Source organism: Penicillium digitatum, chromosome 2 (genome assembly GCF_016767815.1).
Source record: "Penicillium digitatum chromosome 2, complete sequence".
NCBI classification, from domain to species: Eukaryota; Fungi; Ascomycota; class Eurotiomycetes; order Eurotiales; family Aspergillaceae; genus Penicillium; species Penicillium digitatum.
The window spans coordinates 3,513,523-3,536,196 of record NC_089385.1 but is presented as its reverse complement, the minus strand read 5'-3'; the positions used below and the strand labels follow the sequence as shown (position 1 = coordinate 3,536,196).

Below are 22,674 nucleotides of genomic sequence, written 5' to 3'. Positions count from 1 at the left end.
ACAACCTGTCAACTCTGGAAAATGTGCCAAGTTTCTTAGGGATCGTCGGAAGCTGAAAAGGCTTAGTCTTTGATCTATTTTTATTTGCTTGGCTCCTGGACGGCCCCTTTGGACCGACATCCATGTATCCGGCGAATGAGGCTGGTGATATTGGCGCTTTGATTACATTGATAATATTGATTCTATCTCTCTTCATCCTTCCTGGTTTTCTTTCATCTTATTCTGTCATCTGGTTTCATGTCGATTCTTCCTATAGCATTTTTGCAGCTAAAAGTTTATTGTACATGACCAATTACAATCGCCCAACCGGAAGATGCGTTTAGCCGACTGTTTCAAGTGCGCCATAAGTCCCCACGCCGTCCACCACGTCCCCGTCCACGTCCGGAACCAGATCGAGGTCCAGGGCTAAATCGTTCCGGGCCAATGTCTATGAACTTATCACCATCTTTGAAAGTAATTCGCCGCATTTCATCGCCACCATGGCGTGGGAATGTGCCCTTCTGAATCAGCTCATCGAATTGGTCCAGACGTTTGTCAGCAATGTGACGTGGAACGGGAAGGTAGTACAGCTTGGGCTTTGTAGTAGTAGATTCGAACAATTCATCCAGTGGCTTAAACCCCTGCCCAGGTCGCGACGGGGGTGCGGGAACTGCAAGAGGCGCGTTGGAAGGGCGACGGCCAAACTGCTCAATATCGCGGCGTGGGCCCAAGGGCGGAGTACGATTGAAACCCGATTCACGTCGTCCAGAGGGTCCAGAGGGAGGGGAGCCCACCTCGGCAAGGGTGGCAGTGATGCCGTCATCAGATGTCTCATATCTCACTTCCCAACGGGCAGCAGCGCCAGCTCGGTCTCGGGATTTCTCTTCGATCTCAATCCAATCTTTGATTTTTTCGTCGGGGATAAAATCTGCTCGGAGATTCTTGCGGTTGCGCTCGTTAGGCCACACAGTCCCGTGGACGGCAGAACGGACCCGCGAGGCGGCTGCGGGACTGGCAAATCTCACAAAGCAGTGAGTTTTGATCGCATCAAGATAGAAGTCAATGATGGCATCAGGATCTGGAGTTTCGGTCGTGGATGCGAGGCTGGCTAGGTGTTTGCGAAGTGCAGTCGGCTGAAGTGGGCGCATGAGGCCGTCGATGTAGAGGGCAGAGGTTGCAGAGTGCAACGCGGGGGTGACGTCCGCATCTTGCATTGTGACATCTCTTGGAGGAGAAGCGGGTTGGGAGGATGCACCGGCAGGTGGAAATAAGTTGCGGAATCGGGCGTCTTGCTTAGTAGGGGTTTTGTGCGAGTCTGTTTGTATCTCAATAGATTGCTTCTCTGTATGGTCCTTCGCTGCTTTTTGGTCTTTGGAATTTACAACACTGAGCTCCTCAGGACGAGAAATTGGCACTTCATCGTCTTTCAGTAACACACGTGGGGTTGTTTCCTTCGCGCGAGCCTTCCTGTTCGCAATCTCTTCTAGAGTAGGAGCCGGACTCTGGCTACGGCGTTTCCGTTTGCGCGTATCCTCCAATGTCTCTTCCACTGGGAGAGGTGTCGATAAGCCGGTGTCAACCTCAGAAATTTGGGCAGTGGAGATCACTTTTTCTTGAGCCTTCACGGGGTCCTGGTTCTTCGCATCTTGGGTTGCTTCATCCATTTGCGGCTGGTCAGTTGCAGATGCAGGATCCTGATTTCCAGGGGTTGTTGTCTCTGCTTGTGCATCCTCCACAGGCTTTGCGACATCTTCAGGTTTTTGCGATGTCACATCAGCTGCCGGAACTGCCTCTTCTTGGGTCGACTCATCTGCCCGTGTTTTTCCATCCTGAGCTGGATCCAATACCGACACAGGTGCTGGGGTTTCTTCAATTTGTGAAACTGACTCCCCCTTTGGTTGTCCAAGCAGTTCATTCTCTGGTTGTTCGAGCTGTGACTTTTCTTGCGAAACAGCGTCTGGTGCAGATGACTGTGATCCGGTAGCTTCTTCAGCTGAAGTTGCTACTTCATTTGTAGCTTGGTTGTTTTGTGAGTCAAGCTCAATCAATTTGTCAATGAAATGCTGCTTAAGGCGGAGGCCGGTCTGAGGGATGCCGCGCTTCTTGCATTCGGCCTTCAAATCAGCCACTTTCAACGACGAATAATCACTCATGGTGAGAGACTCTCCACCTCAAAGGGCGATGTAACAAGTGAAGTTTAAACGAGATGAGACAAGTTGTTCATGTCCAAAAGAATAAGACAATTGGTTGGAGCGGAGGGATTGAGTCTGGGGACGCGATGGAAATGCGCGCCGATGATGTAGGACGCTAGCTCTAAATGGACTAGCGTCACTCTTGTCTGAACAATCCATCGCATGCAACCGGACAAAACAACAAATCTAGCAAATACATATCCCTCACTTGAATTGTTCAAAGCAAATTCAGCAAAAAAAAAACCCCTCTATTTGGAGATGTCCCAAGAAAGTTTGAAGAGTTTGGCATGTTCAAGCTCGCACATCACCATCTACAGCATTGTGACGGATAAATTAGATGCGGCTGAAGTAAACCCAGTTTTGCTAACTATTAACTAGTTAACCTAACTATACAAGAATAGTCGGTAGCTTATGTAACCTTACCATGTGCTTTAGGTGGTCTTATAAGACAACTGTTGATTAATTTGGTTAAAACAATTGTTTTCCTTCTACCTCAGGTAGAAGACTGAGGTAGAAGAATGCGGGAAAAGCAGTAAATTGTGAAAAGGACTTTTCCATGTAAAACTTTTGGCCAATGGCCATTCACTAACATTGTCTGCAATTGTGGTCCCTAACGGATGTTAGGGCCTAATCTACTCCCTATAGTTAGCGGCCTAATTTGTCTTCGGGATCATATACCAAAATGAGTGAAGATGCAGCAATACTATTTCCATCAGCTAAGCAACAAAGGACCTTGGTACACGAGGGAAGTTGTTCACAAGTGTTAGGATGGCCTTATTTCCGGTCTTAACTGAGGACCAGTACCTTTGGTGGATGGAAAGTTTTCAAAAGCTGTACACATAAGATATGATCACATCATCTACTTTGGAACAAGTCATGACGATACTTCGACCAGCCCCATGCTCTTCAAATATTGTCATACAAGTAAGCAGTGGTAGTGAAAAGTAAAAACACTACGCTGGGTGGGAAAGACAGTCAACATAAAAGAAACTTCTAATCTACAATGCCCGCTGGCAGCAGAGCCACGTAGTCCAATGGCGCTGGCTCAGTACCATTAGGCATGCCAACAATCTTCAAAGTATCACCCTTATGAATCTTAACATCCCGGAACTTGATACGAATTGCCGAATGCCCATCCAAATGGACAGAAGGCGTGTGACTGAAGATACTCTCACCATTGCCAATCCATCGTCCGATTTCCCGATTATTCAGATAGACCTTCCACTGTGACTGACCACCGTATACGTCGTAGTAGTTCACTGCAAGATCGTAGGTGCCAGAGGGAAAGTTGATTTCGGTTAAAGCGGTGCCGGCTATCTCGTTGGAAGTTGTAACAATTGCAACAGAACCGGAGGCTGTCTCGAAGGGGTTGACGGTATAAGTCTTGTAGCCCTCTAGCGTCATGTCTTCCGCTTCGATGCGCCATGGATGATGGCCGACGCGTTTGGCCTGATCAGGGATGCCTGAAAGATTGTAAAAAAAGTTATTGATCGCATCTCTCCACACAATTGAATGACCGCTCTGGTAGTCTAGGAAGTGCCGAACATGGTGGTATCGCTCAGCATCAATTTTGTCCTGAAGTGATTCCCATTGCGTAAGGAAGGTCTGTGCTGTTTCTGCCCCGCTGTAGTGTTCATCGTAGAAGTGCTGAATGACGGTCTTCCCCGAATGAAGACGGTGAAGATATTTCACGTGATGGAACCATAGTAGAAGAGCGTCGGGTGTGGTTTCGATGTTTTCATACATGGCAGCGATCTCATCCGGATACTGACCCGAAAAGCCTGTGCCATTTGCTACCGTCCGATCCATGCCGATGCTAGTTTTGTCTGCGCGGGTCCATTGGCCCCAGCCATTGTTGTCTTGAGATGCAGGGTTAGGACCATAGTGAGTGTATATAATATCTGTTAACGTCTGGATGCCTAAATTGCCACTATATTGTTCGTAGGCGAGCCAAGATTCCATGGACATTCGAGTGAGGGTGTCAAGTACCTTGCGGTCGAGCCCAAAGGTCAGTCTGATCCAGTCTTGCAGTATATCCTGGATATCGTCTACCGGGTTCCAGGCCAAGCGACCATAGGCATATAGGTTTGACATAGACAGGTGGCTTCCAAGCCAGGTGGTATTTGTACCCACGTTGACAACAGCTGCTGACCCGCCCAGTTTGCGGTTGAACCGTTTACCAGCCACAATGTCACGAACCAGGGATGGCTGGCCGTCGACCCGAAGGTCAGAGTCTAAGATTGTCTTCCAAAGGGGAGCAATATAGACCAAATGCGACTGCTGTCCAAGGTATTCTTGAGTGACCTGCAGTTCAATGGCCATGCTGGTGTTGACCAAATTCGCAAACAAGGCCGATGCTGGCTCACGGACTTGGAAATCAATAGGCCCATACTTGATTTGAATCACCACATTGTCGTCGAATTCGCCATCTAGGTCCTTGAAAAAATCCACGGCAGCCTTTGCACGATCATCCGTCCAGATTGATTCGTTCAGCTTGTTGTAGACAAACGCGCGATACATGACGATGCCACCGTAGGGCTGGACTTCTTTGGCGAAAAGGTTCGCTGCATCGGCGAGGGTCCTATTATAAGTCTGGGGGCCTGGCTGCCCCTCTGAGTCAGCCTTAACGAGGTAGCCAGCCATGTCGGGAACTCGATCATAGACCTGAGTCGTAATGTTAGACCACCACTCGATGACAGATGCATCGAGGGGATCAAAAGTGCTGAGCCCTCCATAAGTCTGAGGGGATGCGAAATTGAGCGATATGCCAACTTGTATCCCGTATGGGCGGAAGACATCAGCGATTCGAGCCACCCCGTCAAGGTTTGTAGAATTCAAGAGGGCCGCATCCGCATTAACATTGTTAATGACGACGGCATTGATTCTGATCGAAGCCAAAAGGCGGGCGTATTCAGCAACACGGGCTAGATCGTCGACAATTTGTCCATCCTTGAAGAAGATAGAGGGACCACCATAGCCACGTTCAATTCTCCCATCCATATCATCCCATTGATTCACCCAGCGAATAGGGGCAGAAGGATTGGATGCATAGGCGACCTTGGAGAAATTTCCCTGTGAAAGCATCGACAAGTATTCAAAGGTGCCATAAAGAGCACCCCTCTCGTTTTGTCCGAGGATATAGATGTTTTCTCCCTTGGTGTTGAGCCAAAACCCATCTTCTTTCAGTTCAGGTACATCGTTCATAGCGCCACAGATTTCTCGATGTTGACCAACCGTGCCAATAAAAACCGAGGAAGACGTCTTGCACTTGTTATATGTGATTTGCAAACACTTCTCATAAACATCTTTGAGGCCATTCTGCAACTCTGTTCCCGCAACATGTACCGGACTTGTCTCAGTCGCATTGAGGGCGACGATACTCGAAGGGACGTTGGAATGACATTGACGTGAACAGGGCAACGATGCGTACCGCAGCCAGCCTTTGAGGCCATTTTCAGCAGCTGCAAAGCCCAAGGAGGAAAACAGCAGGAGTGCACGCATTGTAGCAAGAGTTTCTTGTCTGGAGTGCATACACCCAATCACTCACTGCAGATCAAAGTCCCCCTTTATGTGGAAATTCCGGCAGACATCGGGGGACTCGCCGGTGGCACAACGTTGTCGAAGAAACTTCAGGCTAAATTAGTGATGTGTTCAAGCCGAGCAATACAGGCTATTTGTGCTTGAAATCTTTCCCCGCAAAGATTGCGGAGTCGTGTGGGGGTTGAAATGGCACGGACATCAAAGCTGAATTTATTCACGCCCAATGTTGAGAATGCCAGAGAATGCCACTAAAAGAGATTCTTAGTTAGGTTCTACCTCGGCGAGACTCGAAAAAGGCTCACCGAGAGCCGTAGATCCCCCGGGGCCAACAAATTGAGTTCTCCATCGGGAAGAAGAGGCGTGTTTACCTGTTCCATGAGTTTTGTTTAGACCATCTCCACAGCATAGCGTATGCATCTGTTAGGGCGCTCTTAGAATTAGGGGTTTGGGGAATTTCGGATTCACTTGGCATGGAGTCTCTCTGAGCTCAGATTTTGAATCTATCCAAGCTTTTTTCGGGTTTGCCTTGCAAGCTCTTGTATGATAATGGTCTTGTGGGTTATTGGGTGTGATTTACGGCTGGTACATGGCCAACATAGAATTAGAATCAGCGCCACGAAGCCTAACAAATACTAGACCAAACCCAAGTTGAACAGGAACGGGCGGACTTGTGATTATGAAAGGCTGTTTGGGTATTACTTTTTAGCCTAGTTCTATGAAGCGTCTGACCTTGTCCGAAGACAAGCGCATTTAACATAGTGGTCAAGTAGTTTTGCACGCATATCTAGAATGTGCTTAGCTCGGAAGTTCCCTTACTTCTATCATTATTTTTGGGAGAAGCTTTGTTCAAGAATGGTTCAAGATTATATCTTTTTATTTGGCTCGCAACAGAGCGATACGCTTAAGCCTCACGGCTCAGGATGTCGGAGTCACCAGCATCGAGGATGGCCATGGCGGAGCAGCGGAAGAGCTTACCGCAAGCGGTACCGAGCTCAATCTATAGGGCGAGTTAGTCCAATTCGCTCTCCGGGATGCCTTGCGGGAATCCCTTCGCTGAGCAACTTCACTCTCCGAAGTGGTAGTTTTGACCAACTTCTTCTCAGAGTAGTGTAGCTGACACCGAGGTGCGACAACCAGGTTTTTCAGGCCGCCGACCAGAAGGAAAGGGGAGTGGAACGTACGTTGTTGCCGTTGAAGTGGTGAACGGGGGTCTTGGCGAGCATGGCGTAGTACTCAAGCTCGGACTTGCGCAGAGGAGGGCAGTTTCCGGAGATGAGGACCAGCTTGGCCTTGCCAGAGCGGAGAGTCTTCATGGTGGACTTGGTACCCATGGTAACTGAGAGAAGGTGTCAGTGAACTGCTCATTTGTGCGGTCGAAACGACCTGCTTACCCTTGCCAGACTTCATCACAAGCGCCAGGCGCGAGGAGAGGGTGTCACCGGACTTCTTAGTCTTGACCATTTTGAATGTTTTGAGGGGTTGGCTCGTAAGAAGGTTTGTTGGGTGGTTGGCTACGGAGGAAGAAAATTCGCACAGATTAAAAAGGTCAAGTGTGGAGCGAGCCCTAGCCGCACGTGACAAAATGCACGTGATAAAATTACACTTTGTTTTCTGCCAGCGGTACCGGCCAAAATTTTGCGGGGTTTTTGACTCACTCGATTTTGTCATTATAAGTACAACCTGTTCCCAATTTCCAACTCCAAGTTTTTTTTTTTTTGAGATTTTGCATTTTGTTGTCTCGTTTTCATGATGGCTGAAACTAGCAGTGCCCCTACTGCGCAATACCGTCAGTCTATCTCCCCCACTTTTAATTGATGAACGGCTACTAAATCCCGTAGAGAGGGTCCATTCGCAACCTGAGAACCCTTATGCTCAGTTGATTGAGGAGCAATCCATTGCGATCATCCCTTCATTCAAACTTGAGTCCGGTGTCATCCTTTACAACGTCCCGGTTGCATACACCACGCGTGGAACGCTCGCTCCTACCGGTGATAATGTGCTGGTGATTTGTCACGCTCTTAGTGGCAGTGCCGATGTCGCTGACTGGTGGGGCCCTCTCCTCGGTGGTCCTGGCCAAGCATTCGATGTTTCTCGATTCTTCGTGATCTGCCTCAACAGTTTGGGCAGTCCGTACGGAAGTGCGAGTGCTGTGACGTACAAGGATGGGAAGTCTGAAAATGGCTACTATGGACCTGAGTTTCCCCTAACGACTGTTCGTGATGATGTCAACATCCACAAACTCGTACTGGATGACCTCGGTGTAAAGCAGATTGCTGCGGTGGTCGGAGGATCCATGGGTGGAATGCTCACCTTGGAATACGCATTTTTCGGCAAAGACTATGTGCGTGCTATTGTGCCAATTGCAACTTCAGCACGCCATTCCGCATGGTGCATCAGCTGGGGCGAGGCACAGCGGCAGAGTATCTATAGCGACCCGAAGTATGACGATGGCTACTATGCATTTAATGACCCGCCATCCACCGGCCTCGGTGCAGCTCGCATGTCAGCACTCCTCACTTACCGTAGCCGCAACTCATTCGAGTCTCGGTTCGGTCGCAATGTACCGGATCCAAGCAAGCCGCGAAACATCAACGGCACAGAAAAGCTCCCTACCCCCCCGAACGAGCACTGGGCTATCCACAACGATGGACACCGTGGCGGAACAACTTCACGCTCGGAGAGCAGACAAGGCTCACCGGCTCCTGTGAACGAGGCCGAGGTCCAGTTCATGGATCCGCAATTCTCTGGCACCAAGACATTTGCCCCCGAAGTCGACACACAGCCCAAGCTGACTACATCCGGCCGTCCTCGTCCACCGACCTACTTCTCCGCACAGTCATATCTTCGTTACCAGGGTGATAAATTCGTCAAGCGATTCGATGCCAACTGCTACATTGCCATGACCCGCAAGCTCGATACGCATGATGTGTCCCGCCGCCGTGGTAACACTACCGCCGACACTGAGGACACCGTCCTCGAAGCCCTCGGACGCGTCGAGCAGCCGGCTCTAGTTCTAGGCATCGAGTCGGATGGTCTGTTTACATTTGCAGAACAACAGGAGATCGCAGCTGGCATCCCCGACTCTCGCCTCAAGCGCATCGATAGCCCCGAAGGCCATGATGCGTTCTTGCTTCAATTTGAGCAAGTCAACCGCCACATTGTCGAATTCTTCCACGAAGTCCTACCCGATATCATGGCCAAGTCGGGCGCCGATGGTGCGGCTGCTGTGGCCAGTGTCACTAAGCTGACGAAGAGCAGTACCTTTGGTGAGGCCGAGGTGGAGGATATCACCGCTTGGTAAAGCGTTGAGATGCCAAACAGTATTGTAGGCGCAGTTCTTTCTGCCGCCAGTCCCATACTCTAGTCTGGGTCCAGAATCCTATCGAGGGGTCCGCGACCGGATAGATGTCATGGTGCATCAGGGGAAGTAGGTTGCCGTTCTTTTTTCCGTTCCGCCAGTCAGGGAGATGAGCATCCAACTGCCTCTCCCGTCTCTCACTTGGCTTTTGCCCTTGTCCGAGAAGACTGTCAAAGAAGCATCCAACTGCTCTCCATCAGACCCGCCCTCTGGGTCAATTTCTTCCGGAACGATACTCCGCCGGGGGGTGATGGGTCCGTTTTCAGTAACGATAGCCATTGGTTATCTTTGCGACACGCTCGTCGCATCCTTTCAATAGAAAATCAAAATCACACTTGGACCTATGGACCAATTCGGTTTTTGCCTCCCTTTTTGATCTCCGCCAAATATTCATGAATTGATGAACCTCATAAGGTGGTGGATCTAGTTTATACTGAAATCGGACAGGTCCTCCCGTCCTGAGTAGTGCCATATCTAAAAAAAGAAACAAGCCCATGTCCAATATGAAGTGGAAAAAAAGCGATAAGTTGGCCCGAGCTGAATGGTCAGATTTGTCGGACACTTGGGGAGATATTTGATTTCCTGCTCGCTGCTACCACATGCAGTTAGTGCCTGAAGACTCGCTGGCGCCAAAAGCCCTGAGTCACACACTAGTGTACGTGGTCTAACTCTGGCGCTTACACCCTTTTCAAATTAACCTATTTAACCGAATAGTATTGGTTAAGTCTTGAATTTCCCAAATTTGACCTTTCGTACGGAGTACGGAGCAGAAAAATAAGAAAGTAGAGACCCTAAAAGTGGAGATTCAATGTGTTGTCGATCTAGCTCTTTTTTTTTTTTTTTTTTTTTTTTCTTTATGCAGACTAATTCTAGTATCACTATCTTTACCCTGTCAACTAATTAGCATTGTTTCAAGTCTTTTTCGGGGTTTTTTCTATTTAACTCTGCTGTCCCAGTCTTTGGGTGACTGGATCTACATTCCCCCTTCACATACCAGACAGTTGTGCCGACAACGGGTTGAACTTGGCATCACATAGGTTGGGAAATTGCCTGGATTTTGATCGGGCGTATTGGAGTCATTTGAGGACCCCATTCATTTCTATAATTTGTCGCTTCTATTCCTTCGTGGCAAAACCACCTATCCCGAGATGGAGCGCAATCCATCAAAAGCAAAGTTACGTCACCGTTTGCCTTTCATCCGAAGCAACTCCGCACGAGGCCTGGAATCACTGGTCTTGCCCATTGAACCCAGTCCATCAAGCAGTCGTCCTCGCTCAGCGACGAATCCCGAGTCCCCCGCCCACGATGAGCCAACGTGGGACAGCGGGGATCCCATCCGGGGCTACAGTTTCATAGATGAGCCGGGTTACTTCCGCCCTGCATCGCCGCTTATTGACCGCCAAGAGATTGGAGATGACCTTGAAGCTGATATCAAGCATGCATGTGCTATGCTATCTCACACCATAGACCGTGGTATTCCAGCCGGATTGTCCTATCGGAGCGAGGTGCCGGTGTCGACAGCTGGACAGTATCCCGTTGGTCAGACTAGCGTCGAAGCAGCGCCTTCGTCCTTGAGACAGAATGTCACTCTTCTGTCGGCGCCCAACCCAATCAGCCTCCAAGCTGAAAGCACCAAGAGGCATGATTCTGGTGTTGGCATGACCTTCAATTCTCCCAGCCAACCAGGAAGAACCTACGGCAACAGTGTATCGCGCACAAACAGCTCAGCACGGTTCTACAACGCACAACCTTACGCTTCACCGCCACACAGCCCATCAACAGGATCCCGCCCCCGGAGCCACAGTCTAGTAACAACAAACGAAAAGGATAACCAGAGGGAACGATCCTTCTCTCCAAGCCCGGTTCCATTCCCATACAGTCCCCCGCATCTCAACAGCGAGTGGCCATCCAACCCAACGACTCTGGACAGCCCAGTTAGCTCGCTCAACGAAAGCGACACCAACCCATATTTGAACAAACCTGACGCCTTTTCCCCCGCCATATCCCCACAAGATGCACCATCTCTCGGCAGCACAGACAGGACCTGGATCCACGTTAGCAGAGACACCCAACGCCTCACCGACGAAGCAAAGCCACCAGCAATCCAAGCTGCAAAGCCCAACTCAGTGGCCCGCTTCTACAGTTCCTATCAAACAACAGGGGAATTCAACTCCCATGCATGGCCGACGAAGAATTATCGGGGGGACCGGATCTCGAGCATCTACAGTGATGTTTCATTATCATCATCACTGGGTGGAAGGGCCACAACGTCGAGACCTGACACCGGTAATTCGAGATTGGGTGCATCGAAGGAACATTTGCCTGGACCCCTGTTTGCCGGGTCCAATTGTGGGGTGTCTTACTCAGCTTCTTGTTTGGCGAATGAGTCCAAGCACAAGGAGTGTGTTTACTCTGTTGCGATGCCCACTTCACCGCCTCAAAACAACCGACGAAAGAAGGCCTCCCTTTTGTTGAAGAAGTTGACTGGGCTGGGCATGAGGAGGAATCATGACAATGGGGTTTGCTAATCGGAGCAGGTTGTGGGTGTTGGAGATGTTTGAATATGCCTCACGTGGGATTCGTGGGATTTGAGCAGGTGGTTTTTGTCCTTTCTCGGTGTCTTTTGATCTTGATGTCTGTTCTGTTCTGTGCATATATACCCTTTTTCTTTACCTGCTCTTTTACCATTTACCAGGTCTACTGCTCGATTTCTGGGATGTTCACCTGTAATTTTTGTTTCAAATGATTTTACTTCGCGTCAGATCAGGTTCCTTTCAAAACATCCTTTTCATCAAACATTGACAGCCTGGCCCGTCTCTCTTTCTGCTCGGTCCATGCGTTCGCCACGTTCTGGAGAACATGAATATCGCTGAACCACTATGCATCCAGATTCTGCCCTGGATTTTGCTTCATCGAGTACAATGGTGTAAACTAACAGAATGATAAAACAAAAATCAGAACCGAAACCATGAGGGTTCGAGAAATCCCAAGCCAGCCTAGCCCACATATTAAAAAAAACCCTACAATCGTGAGACAATGGTCCGATCTAAAAACCAAACACAGCAAACACAGCAAACACAGCAAACACAGTCCTACAAACCAAGCCAGAACCTCGTCCTACCAACCTCAAACTCGGCACGCAGCTCCTCCGTCCCAGTACCCGTAACGAGAACCTGGTAAGTTCCCTTCTCGGAGATCCACTGTTCCCGCTCCTCATCCCACCAGCTCGTAGCCAACTTCTTCTCAACAACCAACTGCACAGTCTTACTCTCCCCAGGCTGCAAGAAAACCTTCTGGAATGCCTTCAGCTCACGCACGGGACGACCAACATCAGTCTTCGGCGGCACGATCCAGAGCTGCACGATCTCGGCACCGGCCACAGACCCCGTATTGGAGACAGTCACAGACGCAGTGACAGGCTCACCGGACTCAGTGTACTTACTCTGTTCGGGAACAGTCTCGAGGCGCAAATCCGACCGTGCGAAACTCGTGTACGACAGACCATGCCCGAAAGCGAAGCCAGGCGCCACATCGCTTTTCTCGAAGTACCGGTAGCCAACGTAGATGTCCTCGCCGTAGAGGACGCGGCCGCGCTCGGACCGGAAGTTCAGGTAGGAGGGGTTATCTTGCAGACGGCGGGGGAAGGTGATTGGCAGCTTGGCGGAGGGGTTGACGTCGCCGTAGAGGACGTCTGCGATACCGTTACCGCATTCGTTGCCGCCGAACCAGGCTTGCACGAGCGCTTTGGCATTCTGTGCCCACGGCATCGTGACCGGCGTGCCGGACTGGATCACGACAACTGCGTTCGGCTTCACCTCCAGTACGCGGCCGATCAGCTCGTCGCTGCCGGGGGGGAGGTCCATGTGCTCGCGGTCGTGGCCCTCGGTTTCCCATTCCTGGGTGAGACCGGCGAAGATGATGACCTGCTCGGCGGTTTTGGCTTGCTCGACTGCGTTGGTGATCAGTTCCTCTTGGCTCACGTGTCGGCTGGCGCCGAAACGGAAACCGCCTGGGCCGAAGGCGACAATTCCGCGTGTGTCGAGGTCTGAGGTTGGTGCGCTGCCGAACTGGAAGAGAACCTTGTATGACTGGCCGGCCTTAAGCTCTTTAGTGCCGATCTCTTCGATAGTGGCTGTGCCGAAGAAGGCAGAGCCTTGCTTCTGGTTCTTGGTGTTGTCGACGACCACTTCGCCGTCGATGAAGAGTTGGCCTGTGCCGACGACTGTCACGCCGAATTCGTAGATTCCGCTTTCTTCGGGGGTAAACGTCCCCTCCATATCGACATAGTAGGTCATAGACTTGATCTTCGGGTTGACGTAGTCCATCAGGAACCCGGAAGATTCGAGTAGATGTAACTCGTCCAAAACCGGTCGATCCTCGCCAGCGCTGGGGTGTTCATTGTAAACCTTGAACGTGAAGCCAGGCTTGCCGTCTGCAGTCCGCAGCAGTGGACCCAAGAGCGGCAGGTCCTTGTGAGAGTACACGCCCTGGCTGTACTTGACCTCTCCCTTGGTCTTGGCGGAGACGCCATCGAACGGGGTGACAGTGTAGTAAGGAGCCAGCGAGGCCGAGCCCCCACCACAGTAGGCAGCAATCTTAGCGTTCGGTCCAATGACCAGCAGAGAGCCATCCTTCTTAAGGGGAAGAATATCACCATCGTTCTTCATCAGCACGACAGACTCGGCTGCAGCGCGGCGCATCAGAGCCTGGTCTTCTGGCCGGTTGAGAGCCTTCTCAGGTGCTCCCTCGGGAATGCCTAGGGGTTCAACCCAGTTTATGAGGTTGAGGATATTGCGCACGCGTTCATCGAGCTGGTATTGGGTCACCTTGTTTGACGAGACGGCGTGTGCAAGAGCCCCACCCCGCCAGCGAGTCTTACCGGGCATCTCGATATCGAGACCGGCGATGATGGCATCAGAGGTACTGTAGGTACCAAACCTACCAAACGAAACTCCAGCGTCAGCCCCCGAATAAGCAAAAGACCTGGCAAAGATGAACCCGTCACCGATACTCACCAGTCACTGATGATAAGACCGTCCCAGCCCCACTCCTTGCGCAAGATATCATCAATTATACCCCTGTTCTCACTCACATGAGTCCCATTAACCTTATTATAGGCGGTCATAATACACCGCGAGCGACAAATCCGCATAGCCAACTGGAACGGCATCAAGTAAATCTCACGCAGTGCCCGGTTAGTCAGAATACTGCTAACAGCCAACCGCTCATGTTCCTGGTCGTTGCAGACGAAGTGCTTAAGCGTAGCAGCAACACCCTTCTCCTGCAGTGCCTTGCAGAAGTGGCCAGCTAGCGTACCGGAAAGCACACCATCCTCCGAGAAGGACTCGAAGCCGCGCCCGCCCAGCGGCGATCGCTGGGTATTGATAGTGGGGCCTAGTACGATGTGTGTGCCTTTTGCGATCGCTTCATCGCCCATCAATGCGCCGACCTGCGATAGCAGCTCGGTATCCCAGGTTGCGCCGAGTGCCGTTGCGCAGGGGAAGCATGCTGCTGGGATACCGTTGAAGAAGCGAGTGCCACGGACGCCATTTGGTCCGTCGGACATGCGTAGTGCAGGGATGTTGAGGCGTGGAACTGATTCTGTGTGCCAGAAATCACGGCCTAGTGGGAAGTGAGTTCTGGGACAGCATTTTTGGGAGTGGAAATTGGGGTTTACCAGCTGTGAGGGCTACCTTCTCGCCGAGCGTGAGCTCTTCGATGGATTTCTCGACATCAATTCGAGCCATGATGTCATGCAGTGCTGTTTTTCTTCTCTTGGGTGTTTATGAATTGATTTTGCTCTTGTCCAATTGCTTTGAAGACAAGAGTGTAACTGTTCGATATTGGGCTTGCGATTACTGATCTCACAAAAAATGAAAAGAAGCAATCCAGTTAGGATCTGGAAAAAAAGAGAACAGAATCAATCCGTTTTATACCAAAGCTGGAAAGTCTGGTGTTTTCCAATGTATGAAGTGTGGGATGATGAAGCCAGGTAGGCGGGGAAGCTGTAGAGCAATGTCCAATGATGATGGGCTACATGAGATGCTGAGTTGGTTAAGACAAATGACATCTCAAGAGATTCAGACAATCCACCGGCTTTCTTAAAGGGCCACGGAGGTAGTGGCGAGTCCGAAGTTTAGCCGGCAGGGGTCAGGCGGGGCAGAGATATCGGATGTCGGACCGTTAAGCCTGGAGGGTAACGGAGTAGTACTTATGGAGTCAATCGAAAGCAATTAATTAGCGAAGATCCTGGGATATCGCATTTCTGTTACGTTCATTTAGAAAAGAAAGAAAAAAGTACAAGTAAAGAAGTGAAGTGGTTTGTCCCCAAACACCGGGCAAAATGCAAAGACAAGATAGGAAACAGTAGACAGTCCAGTGTAGGGGAGTACTTGAGGTTTGTAGCATAGTAAATGTCAAAAAAAAAGGCAAGGTTCCATCATTTCCTTTCAATGGGGTATCAATAGTGAACGGTGAGAATCATGCTCCTCGACGAGGACGCTTGTTATCATTTCCCATTCTCATGCCGCGTCCACCGTCAGTGCCATCATCAGGGCCCTGTCGACCGCGCTTACGGTGCCCAGAGCCTCCAGAGCCGCTGCCACCCTCACGCTGGTGATCTCGGTCACGTCGATCGCCCCGGCGCTCGCGCTCGCGATCCCGATTGTCGGACCGGCTACCCCGGTCGCCAGAATTGAACCGACGCTCGTTTCCTTCCGGCATGGGGGGAGGCGGAGGCGGAGGGGGTGGGGGTGCCTCCATGGCGGATGAGGGTCGCAAACGACCTTCACCCTCTTGGGTCTCACTGTTACTAGGTGTTGGTCCAGCCATTTCCGACGGTCCATCTGGGCGGTCACGTCGGTCTCGACGTCGCAGCTCTTCGCGTGAGCTCTGAACCCGGCGCAGGGTCTCACGGGGCTCGCCAGTGCCTTTTTCGTCGCGGCTTCCACCAGCACCTGCATCGCTTCGACGGCTGCGTTCGCGGTCATTTCGACGGCCATCGCGTCGATTGCGACCACTGCTACTGCCATCACGGCGCTCAGGCTCTTTCTCGCGAGTAGGTTCCGTTTCACGGCGATTGCCAGTTGGTCCAGACCGACCCCCTTCGGGAACGATATCATCGATCAGGTCGCCACCTCGGCCACTGGTGGGTCGATTGCGGAATAAATCTTCTTGAGGTCCTGCAGGTCCCATGGGTGGACGGTGTGCAGGCTGAGGCGATGGTGCCTCCATGTTGCTCGGTGGTCGATTGGCGCCTCTTCCGCGAACAGGCGGAGTGTTCCCACCCCGGTCACCACCGCCACCACCAGATTGTTGAAGCATATTATTGAGGCCGGCGAAGCGTTTATCACCGCGGCCACGCTCCCCACCAAAGCCTTGTGTAGGCGGTCCAGACTGCGCAGACTGTGCCGAGGGTCCTCGAGGGGGTTGTTGTGGACCTAGTCCACGAGGGCCTGAAGGAGCAGCAGCGGGGGCTGCAGGCTCATTGACAAGATTCCTGAGACGATCTGGGTGAACGCCCGGGGCACTGGTCGAACCCGCGGGCTGTGTTGGAGGAGAAGGTTGCTCGGGTGCTCTACGCTCATTTTGTCGAGCAGGGCCCGTGGGTGCCTGGCGTTCCGGAGCGGGTAAGGTAGCATTGCTTGAACTGAGCATTGGAGGGGCTTGTCCAGGAATGTTACGTCCACCGCGTCTTCGAGGCCCAGCAGGAATCTCAGATGGAGGTTCCAGCTGCCGAAGTCGACCATGAGTCATATCAGGGCCTGGTGCAGTGTCCCTCGGATCAGCTTGTCGATCAGTACGAGGGCCCCTGGGGAGATCATCAATACGGGAGGACGGAGGAAACCCGGTAGGTCGGCGATCATCGGGTGGAGGGAATCGTTCGGGACGGTTCGGCAGGTCGGCAGGTCTGGGCGGCGATAGAGGGCGTGGCGGGTAGGGCCTCCGATCATCTTTCTCTGGTCTGGACTGATCTCCACGTCGAGGAATATCAACTGGGCGGTCCATGTGGTCAGGCATCAGCTCTCCCCGCACAGAGGGATCACGTCCATGGAACGAATCACTGGGCCCTGGTCCGCGCATGCGGCCAGGCCTATCCATGGGCCAACCATTCTCGCGAGCAACACGAGAATCACGAGGTTGTCCACGCATGAGATCATCAGCTAGAGGTCTCATAGGGAATTCGCGATCACGTTCGTTGAGATGCTCATTAAGACGTCCTCGAACATCGCCCAGAGAACCATCAAAGGAGCGGTTATGATCAGGACCACCGTGACGGCCGCGGGGTCCAAAATCAGGATGCCTTTCTCGTCGATCATCCAATCCCTCGGGGCGCGGAGGCAGTCTTCCATCGCTGTGGCGCGGTGGGGGACGAACAGGAGGATGGACTTGTTGGCGAATATCAGGTCTTTTGGGAATATCAGGCTGGCGGGACGAAGTGGGGGCACGAGAATGTGGCCGAGATCGCACAGGGGGTTGTTCACCAGATGCAGCGTCTTGGATGGTATCCCCAGTGACCACGGAAGGCGTGGTAGATCCAGCCTGAGAGGGTGTTCTGATCAGCTTAACCTCACCATCCTTCCCTCTACCGACATCGGTCATTTTCGCATCTTCAATTTCACCATCCTCAACTTCAGCTTTGCTAGGCTGTTCCTGCTTGGCAATACCATCGGAGCTGATGGTCGAAATGTTAGTCATTGTGAGCAAGTAGAGATGGTCTAGGCGGTCACTTACACTGAGGATCCAGCGGGGTTGAACTCTGGGGCTGAGGCATTCAAGGAAGTTGTAGCAGATTGAGGGGTCCCGGGCTTTCCAGCTGCGTCGGCAGAGACCTGAGAACCAGGCTGAGCTGCCACAAAATAGAAAGCCTGCGGCAGCATCCACTTCTTCTCGCGCCGGTTAAGGTCACCGATCAAAGACGCGGCAGGAATTTTCACATCGTCTCGCTCGTCGTTCTTGCTTAGGTGGTCAACGCAGTTTAAGATGTCGCGACCGATCCAGTTCACAGCAGGGAAATGATTTACAACAGCCTTGAGCACACTGATTGCGTTTCGAATGTGCATATATTCGCCACTGCCGAGACAGCTCTTCAGCGCGTTAGAAAATAAGCGGTGCCATTTGTACAATAGACGCCGGAAGTCTTCAAATTCCAAAAACATCACCGGCACGCCTTCGGGATCGACGTTTTTCGCGAAGCCAGGGAGATCTCTCTTGGCACCGAACGCCTCTTTCTCGTAAACTGCTTTGTCGGCATGCCATCTAGTAAGATCACGCAAGATCTCATTCAAAAAACGACCAAGATTGTCCGCTTCTTTAGATGTGCACAAGAATATGAGAGCAGTGAGTCTCTGCTCACGGAAAAGCTGATCAAGGAGACCAACGGTCCGGAAATTAGGGGTCCCAGAGTTGTGCAGGAACTTCAACATCTTGAAGGAGAAAAATGCATCGAGAGGGGACAAAAGAAGCCTAGGAATGAAACATTGCTCCAACAGGGCAACGTTGAGAGAGTCATGCTTGAGGCGCATGCCGGCGAACCACTTGTCTTTCTCTTTTTGCAGCCGAGAGCGTGTTTGGCCATAGGCCTTCAGATGATTCTTATTCTCATCTAAAATGCGCTCCTGTAACTGAGTAAGCTGGCGCTTCAGGTGCTCCTTTCGTGCTGTGCCCGCCATGCTAAGATCAGATCGGTCACTTTTGATAGAGACGACTCGGCGCTTGAGTCTGTCGATTTCATCCTCATAAGATTTCTGCGGGATATGAACATCATAAAGGGACAGCTGCCAGAATGTTGCATAGAAATGTGCACCAATAGTCTCCCATGTTTCGGCAGGAAGAGCGGTTTTGACATCATCAATTAACTCTTGCATGACGCGGTTGGCGGCCAATGGCCCAGCATTGACCGCAGGAACAAGGCTGGCATCGGGTCCCTCGATTGGAACCGGCATTCCTGTTTCATCTTTATCAACATCCATGGCACTGTCAGCTGGAATCTCCTCGGACTTCGGAGATGCTTCTTCGTCCTCAGTAGTGTCCATCTTGTTTTCGCCGTTCGACTTCGAGACAGAGGCTGAACGTTCCATCTCTTGTTTTGACTCTTCAATATCAGTGATTTTCCGAGCAATGCTGGGCCGCCGAATCCAGAAGGCGATTTCGGGCTGAATGCCAAAATCCATGACGAGTGATCGAAAGTCCGGAACAAAGGAATCGAAATCATCGACCGAGAGATTGCTGCGAAGCAAGTCGAGGTACTGGGTGAGAATTCTGTGGATCTCATCAAAGATGTTGCCGAGCAATTTGAGCTCCGAGGAAGTTTCCTTGTAAACACAAGTCAATCTTTCTTGGGCGATAGCCACCAAGAGCTGACCGGCGAGTCTGGTGTGGGTTAACGACTTGAGCAACCGTTTGGATGTTGTCTTTGACTCATGACGCTTGTCCAGTAGTTGCAGGATGGTCTGGGATTGAAGAACATCACCGCCGGCCATGGCCTGGATTTGGGCGTCATTGAAGTCATTGTCGGAGATGATGCCGGCCATTGAGCTTATCAATTGCTCTAGCACAATGAGATCGGTCGAATTGTTGTGCCGCAGTTGCTCCACCACGTACTGGAGGACAGGAGTAGGGTCCATCACCGAGTACCGTTTGTAAGTTCGGCCGGCGAATGTGGAGAGGGCGTTCAACCATCGACTGGTCAACAGTCCACCTTCCTGGACTCGACTTCGTCCTTTCTGGCCAAGGGAATTGATGAGAGACCAGGATAGGATGTCGTAAGCAAGGTAAGTAAAGTAGCGTGCACATTCAACCACAACTTCGATGAGGTTTTCATACGACTCAATTTGGCTCATGGCGACATTGATGACAATTCCGGGATTGGCGTAAGCAATCTTGGCCAAAGCGCGGGCCATGGGTCGGATGTTTGTCTTGCTGAGTCGCTTGAGGGTGTCCTTGGTCTCCGCCCTCGCCTGATCAAAGGCCTCCTTGATGTCTGGCAGACGGGACGTCTGTCCTGAATACCACTCTGCGTACATGTTGTATCGCACATCTCGAGGGAAGAAGCTGATGAGATCAAAAACTTCATTGACAACACCAGGGTTTGCTTTTGTTAGGCTGACAGCGGGTAGGAGAAGACGCTTGCAAAGATCCCGCCAGCGTATTCTGTTCTCCTCGGATCCGTCTTGGATCATGCTTCCTTTGCCAATTCGTACAAGCTTCGCCAATAGGCTCGCATCTTGCCCAATTTTGTGACCAGAGAGGTTTAGGAAAGATGAGCAAAGAGCAAAAACGTCGTCGACAGACTGACAAATTGGGATGTTATCAGCCCAGTCATCCCAGTAGAATCGATAGTCGGTGCCATCGTTAGTGTCTTCTTTATCAAGCTGAGCCCATCGCAGAACTCGTCTCGCAGGTGGGGGCGTAAGTCCAATCTGACCCCTCGCACTGTTCTGATCGGAGGTCACCATGCATTGGGCTCCGGGGAAGTCATTGGTAGATGACAATGGTCGGAACTGAATGTAGACCTTGTTCATAGAGTGATGGAGTATGCGGTGAATGAACTCAGGCAGCTCAGGGTAAGCTTCCATCAACCAGGGGAACTTGCTGATGACGAAAAGAGATTCGGGAATGGCGCCAATAGCGAGAAGACTCTTGAGGAGCAGCACTTTCTGGTCTGATGGGTCCGGCAACTCGTTTTCTGTTTTAGGTGTGCCTTTGTCGGATTCTTGGTCTTTCCCAGGAGTCGCCACTCGCGGCTCATCGCGCAGGCGGGAAGGAGGAATTGTGTCGTCCGACAAAGCGCCGGCCATCATCAAAGCGTTAGTTCCGCCACCTGGTCGGCCAGCCTTCACTCTTTCAGCTTTCTCTGTCATCTTTTCGGTCTTTAAAATCTCCATGGTGTCGTCAGATCGCCATAGGTGAGCATAAAGGTCGCGCAGGGAGATGAAGCCCACTTTGATGAGCAGGGCGGCAAGGTATATGAGATTATCAGGGAGAACATCGGCTTTGGTTCGAACTGAAGAAGAATAGAATCGTAACTTGAAACCAAGCAGCTGTGCTGCAACCCGGTTGCCCTTCGGGGGTAGAGTGCCGGTCTCTTCAAGCCATGATCGTGTAGCATCTTCTTCAAATGACAAACCATTGTTTTCCGAAAGACTTCGTTGCTTTTCTTCCTCTGAGACGGGTTTGCGGCCGATCTCGAAGAAGGCTTGAAGTCCGATTTCCCTTACTCGATCCCAGAATTGGCTATCGCGCTCCTCATTCGCGCGCATAGTAGTGGATCGCTCCTCGTCGGTTGTGATCCACCCAGTTGATCCAGGGAGTGCCCAATTCGGAATTCCGGAGTGGCGACGGCTTTGCTCTAGGGTGCAGAGGATGTCTTCCTTCGGCCACCAGGAACTAACTCGCAGAAGCTTTACGAAGAAACGGTATTGCTTAACAAGGACCGCAGCAAACACATCTAGCGTGACGTCTAGCACACGGCCGACATCCATGTCAAATGCACCAATCATAGCCTTGACTCTTTCAAATGTATCCTCAACCACTTCGCTCGACGGCGGCTCGTTGTTGCTCGTGGTGAAAAGCTCGGTGACGAGTTTTGAGTATCCCTCGGATTCTTCCCGGAGAAGATTGTAGTTGGACTGTCGGTAGAGCAGATTGGTCTGCTTACGAATTCCCATTCGCGCAAAGGTTTCACGAACCAAGCCCAGGGCTTGCAACAACGGGGTGTCAAGCTGAAGGCGCATCAAAGATGGATCAATACCTGTCGCGAAAACAAGTGGTTTAAGAGCCACGTTCGAGGTATCGGCGTCAGTCACGATAGAAAGCGTATCGAGGAACAAAGAGCGCGGGTCGACGCTTTGGGTCGAGGACTTTCCACTGTCGCTATCCATATCCACATCCTGGGACACAGATTCTTCGCCGATGATTTCTTTGACAGCAATACCCGCATTCAAAGGTGAAAGTCGACCGTAGATCGCGGAGCGAATAAGTTCCTGGTATACAGATGCAAGCCTAGCCAGGTCCTGTTGCAGGCGAGCCACGGTCCCTTCTTCGACTACATTTTGCTTGCCCGCTGAAGTCCATTCCTCAACAGCGTCGTCAGTCACATATTCGTAGTCATAAGGTAGAGGTGGGAGAGAGGGCTGGCGAGTGATAGTCTCTGAGCCAGCTCGAGACGGCGGGTTAGGTTGAGGCTGTGAAGCAAGGGTATTTGGCGCGGGAGAAGGGGTAGGTCGCGACGTGGTTGAGTCGCCATTGTACGGTGCGAGTTCGACAGCTTCCCTGGGCTGAGTTATTGCGGGAGGAGACATAGCGTTCGGCTCTCGATGCTGCGAATTCGAAAAATTCTGACCATCATGGGATCCGCGCCGGGAACCAGCCCGGCTGCGATGCGATTGTCGCCGAGATCTGTCACGCGTGTCATTTTGCTCTCGGGGAGTGGGGGATTGGTGTCCGGGGTTGGTAGGGTGATATGCTATGTTGAGGGTCCCAGGGCGATGGGGTGAAGGCCGCAGGTCATTACTCCCTGACTCGCCGGACCACGAGCGATCAATGCGTTTCCGCTTGCCACCATGCCCATACCCAGGCGCCATGATGAGTGGCCGGGTTAGACGC

The 22,674-nt window shown here is 51.6% G+C and overlaps 7 protein-coding genes across 7 annotated transcripts; 2 read left to right on the top strand and 5 right to left on the bottom strand.

Annotated features, from left to right (window-relative positions):
* Nucleotides 1-332: 332 nt before the first annotated feature.
* Nucleotides 333-2,132, bottom strand: Pdw03_7271 (DNA-binding SAP; the record flags this gene model as incomplete). The annotated part of the gene is made up of 1 exon (XM_014678579.1): nucleotides 333-2,132. One exon carries the CDS (start codon nucleotides 2,130-2,132, stop codon nucleotides 333-335), a length of 1,800 nt encoding a protein of 599 aa, XP_014534065.1.
* Nucleotides 2,133-3,164: 1,032 nt separating this feature from the next.
* On the bottom strand, nucleotides 3,165-5,672 carry Pdw03_7270 (Alpha-glucuronidase; the record flags this gene model as incomplete). Its single annotated transcript, XM_014678580.1, has 1 exon — nucleotides 3,165-5,672. The coding sequence occupies one exon, from the start codon at nucleotides 5,670-5,672 to the stop codon at nucleotides 3,165-3,167; it is 2,508 nt and encodes an 835-aa protein (XP_014534066.1).
* Nucleotides 5,673-6,612: 940 nt separating this feature from the next.
* On the bottom strand, nucleotides 6,613-7,172 carry Pdw03_7269 (60S ribosomal protein eL30; the record flags this gene model as incomplete). The annotated part of the gene is made up of 3 exons (XM_014678581.1): nucleotides 6,613-6,708; nucleotides 6,893-7,047; nucleotides 7,103-7,172. The coding sequence occupies 3 exons, from the start codon at nucleotides 7,170-7,172 to the stop codon at nucleotides 6,613-6,615; spliced, it is 321 nt and encodes a 106-aa protein (XP_014534067.1).
* A 288-nt stretch (nucleotides 7,173-7,460) lies between these two features.
* On the top strand, nucleotides 7,461-9,012 carry Pdw03_7268 (Homoserine O-acetyltransferase, putative; the record flags this gene model as incomplete). Its single annotated transcript, XM_014678582.1, has 2 exons — nucleotides 7,461-7,497; nucleotides 7,550-9,012. The coding sequence occupies 2 exons, from the start codon at nucleotides 7,461-7,463 to the stop codon at nucleotides 9,010-9,012; spliced, it is 1,500 nt and encodes a 499-aa protein (XP_014534068.1).
* A 1,205-nt stretch (nucleotides 9,013-10,217) lies between these two features.
* Nucleotides 10,218-11,597, top strand: Pdw03_7267 (uncharacterized protein; the record flags this gene model as incomplete). Its single annotated transcript, XM_014678583.1, has 1 exon — nucleotides 10,218-11,597. The coding sequence occupies one exon, from the start codon at nucleotides 10,218-10,220 to the stop codon at nucleotides 11,595-11,597; it is 1,380 nt and encodes a 459-aa protein (XP_014534069.1).
* A 564-nt stretch (nucleotides 11,598-12,161) lies between these two features.
* On the bottom strand, nucleotides 12,162-14,816 carry Pdw03_7266 (Beta-glucosidase; the record flags this gene model as incomplete). Its single annotated transcript, XM_014678584.1, has 3 exons — nucleotides 12,162-14,007; nucleotides 14,085-14,691; nucleotides 14,747-14,816. The coding sequence occupies 3 exons, from the start codon at nucleotides 14,814-14,816 to the stop codon at nucleotides 12,162-12,164; spliced, it is 2,523 nt and encodes an 840-aa protein (XP_014534070.1).
* Nucleotides 14,817-15,549: 733 nt separating this feature from the next.
* Nucleotides 15,550-22,652, bottom strand: Pdw03_7265 (THO complex component (Rlr1), putative; the record flags this gene model as incomplete). Its single annotated transcript, XM_014678585.1, has 2 exons — nucleotides 15,550-17,743; nucleotides 17,803-22,652. 2 exons carry the CDS (start codon nucleotides 22,650-22,652, stop codon nucleotides 15,550-15,552), a joined length of 7,044 nt encoding a protein of 2,347 aa, XP_014534071.1.
* Nucleotides 22,653-22,674: the final 22 nt, after the last annotated feature.